Here is a 3198-nt window from a genome sequence, read left to right on the forward strand (position 1 = left end):
CGTCTGCCTTTACTAGGCAAAATCCTCCCAAGTTTTAGGGAGGGTTTGATCCCGAAGGAGCCCAGAGGTGGTTAGCTGATGTGAAGAAGACCTTCCATATTATGGGGTGTAGGGAAGAACACAAGGTAAACTATGCCACATATATGCTATGTGAAAAGGCGGAAGACTGGTGGAGGTTTGCCAGTCAAACTTTGCCACAAGGGGGTGGCTATATTCAGTGGGAGACTTTCAAGGCAAGTTTCCTGGGAAACTTCTTTCCCCGATATTTGAAGAAGCAGAAGGCTCATGAGTTCCTTGAACTGAAGTAAGGAAGTATGACTGTGGGGGAATATGCTGCAAAATTCCAAGAATTGATGAACTACTGACCTCGCTATCAGCACGAAGATGAAGAAGAAGTCATGTGTGCTTAATTTGAGCATGGGCTGAGGCTAGATATCCGAGCTGCAGTTAGCATGTTCCAGCTGACTGACTTACTCACTCTGGTGAGCAAGTGCAGAATATTTAAAGCTAACTCGAAGGGCAAGACTGTGGACACCAGGGGGAGTGGTCCAGTGAGACATGTTAGAAGACCCCCTAGATTCTCGAAGGGGTTGTCTTCGGGCTCCAGTAATTCTTAGTCTAGAGGGTGTTCATCCTAAGAGAGGAGCAGTGGAAGTGGTTCAAGACCAAGCTTTTTCAGAGGGTAGATCAAGTGCTTCAGGTGTAGAGAACCACACATAGTGAGAGACTGGCCACAACCACGAACAACTGTGGGAAGTTGGGGCACACTGCTAATGTGTGCCGGACTGTTAAAAGGAGTGACAGTTCAAGTAAAACTCAAAGGATTGAATCAAGAGGGAGCACGAGGCCAAGTACGGGGCCAAAGTCGAGCATTCCTGGTAGAGTCTTTGCTATGAGTGGGGTAGAGGCTTCATAGTCTGAGGAATTGATTATAGGTAAGTACATTATTAAGGGTCAATTGTTGGATGTGTTGTTTGATTCGGGTGCTACGTATTCTTTTGTATCCCTGGACTGTGTGAAGAGTCTGAATTTGTCTGTGACTGAATTGCCGTGCAATGTTGTGATGACTACCCCTAAGGGTAAGCTTATTATGACGTAGGGAGTGTGTCTAGGGTGTTTAATAATGGTGCACGGTAGGGACTTCGAGGTAGACTTGATTTGTTTGCCTCTCTCCCAATTGGACGTGATTTTAGGGATGGATTGGCTAGCTGCCAAGTATGTGCTGTTGGACTGCAAAGAGAAGACTTTGATTTTTGGTGCGTCAATGTTAGAAGTTCCAAGGTTTTTGAGCCAAGGTGCGTGGGAGAACACGATAAATGCTAAGGCCTTTATGGTCATGTTCTCAATAGAGGCTGATAGTGTAGTAGAGCTAGAGTACATTTCGGTGGTGAGAGACTTCTTGGAAGTCTTTCCCAAAGACGTTTCAGAATTGCCGCGTGAGAGGAAGATAGAATTTGCCGTTGACCTCATTCTAGGAGCAAGTCCGATTTCTATGGCACCATATAGGATGTCATCGGTAAAGTTGGTAGAGGTTAAAAAGTAAGTGGAGGATTTATTGTAGAAGCGGTTCGTGAGACTGAGTGTGTTGCCATGGGAGCACTTGTGCTCTTGGTGAAAAAGAAAGATGAAAGTATGAAGATGTGTGTGGATTATCGGCCGCTGAACAAGGTAACAATAAAGAACAAGTACCCACTTTTGAGGATTGATGATCTGATGGACCAGTTAAGAGGAGCTGCGGTATTTTCAAAGATTGACTTGAAATCAGGGTACCATCACATCAGGGTGAAGGATGAGGATGTACCTAAAACGGCGTTTAGGATGCGGTATAGTCACTATGAGTACTGGACGATGCCGTTTGGAGTGACCAATGTGCTTGCTGTGTTCATGGATTACATGAACAGAATCTTTCATGAGTTTTTAGATAAGTTTGTGGTAGTGTTCATAGAAGACATCCTGATTTATTTGAAGACTCAGAAAGAGCCGAGCACTTGAGGATTGTTTTGTAGATTTTGAAGAGAGAGGCAGCTATACGCCAAATTCTCAAAGTGCGAGTTTTGGTTGTCTCAAATTTAATTTTTGGGACATGTGGTGTCTAAAGATGGAATCTTCTACAAAGGTAGAAGCAGTAGCTGGATGGCCGAGGCCAAAGAATGTAATAGAAATCTGCAGCTTTCTAGGACTAACGGGGCTATTATAGGAAATTCATTGAAGGCTAAGATAGCCTTGCTTTTGACGAAGCAAACCCGTAAGGGTAGGGAATTTTGAATGGACCAAAAGGTGTGAAGCTAGTTTCCTGGAGTTGAAAATAAAGCTGACCTCAGCACTTGTGTTAGTTCTGCCCAACTCAGAACATAAATTTGATGTGTATTACGATGTGTCTGGGCATGGACTTGGGTGTGTTCTTATGCAAGACGAACGAGTGGTTGCTTATGTCTCGAGGTAGTTGCGCCCGTATGAAGTTAACTATCCGACGCCTGATTTAGAGTTAGCCACGGTGATTTTTGCTCTTAAGGTGTGAAGGCACTATCTTTATAGGGAGAGGTTTGAAGTATTCAGTGACCACAAGAGTTTAAAGTACCTGTTTGATTAGAGGGAGCTGAACATGCGGCAGAGGAGATGGATAGAATTCCTCAAGGACTATGATTTCACATTGTCTTACCACCCTAGCAAGGCAAATGTGGTGGCCGACGCTTTGAGCCAAAAATCATTGCATGTGGCAGCAATGATGGTGAAAGAGATGAAGCTGATTGAGGAGTTTCGGGACACGAATTTGGCCATCGAGGTACTGTTGAGGAGTTTGTATCTTGGAGCGACAACAATTCATAACGACTTCTTGGTGTATGTTCGAGATGTGCAGCAGGGAGATGCTTTCCTGCAAGATATGATGAGGCAGAAGAATAAGGGAAAGAATTTGGAATTCTATTATGATGAGAACGGGGTGATCAAGTTTCAGAATCAAGTGTGCATTCCTTAAGTGGATGAGTTGAAACAGATGGTACTTGAGGAGACACATAAGAGCAGAATGAGTTTTCACCCCGGTGTGACCAAGATGTATCAGAATCTTCGGAAGAGCTTTTGGTGGAATAGGATGAAGAGGGACATAGCTGAATATGTGTCGAGATGTTTGACCTGCTAGAAGGCAAAGGTGGAGCACAAATGTCCACCTGGGATGTTGCAACCTTTGGAGATCCTTGAGTG

The 3198-nt window shown here is 44.3% G+C and overlaps 1 protein-coding gene across 1 annotated transcript; it reads left to right on the top strand.

Annotated features, from left to right (window-relative positions):
* The first annotated feature begins 558 nt into the window (after positions 1-558).
* LOC113870042 lies at positions 559-1543 on the top strand. The gene is made up of 3 exons (XM_027506639.1): positions 559-700; positions 936-1079; positions 1194-1543. Exons 1-3 carry the CDS (start codon positions 559-561, stop codon positions 1541-1543), a joined length of 636 nt encoding a protein of 211 aa, XP_027362440.1.
* The last annotated feature ends 1655 nt before the right edge of the window (positions 1544-3198 follow it).

Source organism: Abrus precatorius, unplaced genomic scaffold (genome assembly GCF_003935025.1).
Source record: "Abrus precatorius isolate BTA unplaced genomic scaffold, Abrus_2018 Scaffold6, whole genome shotgun sequence".
In the NCBI taxonomy this organism is placed as follows: Eukaryota; Viridiplantae; Streptophyta; class Magnoliopsida; order Fabales; family Fabaceae; genus Abrus; species Abrus precatorius.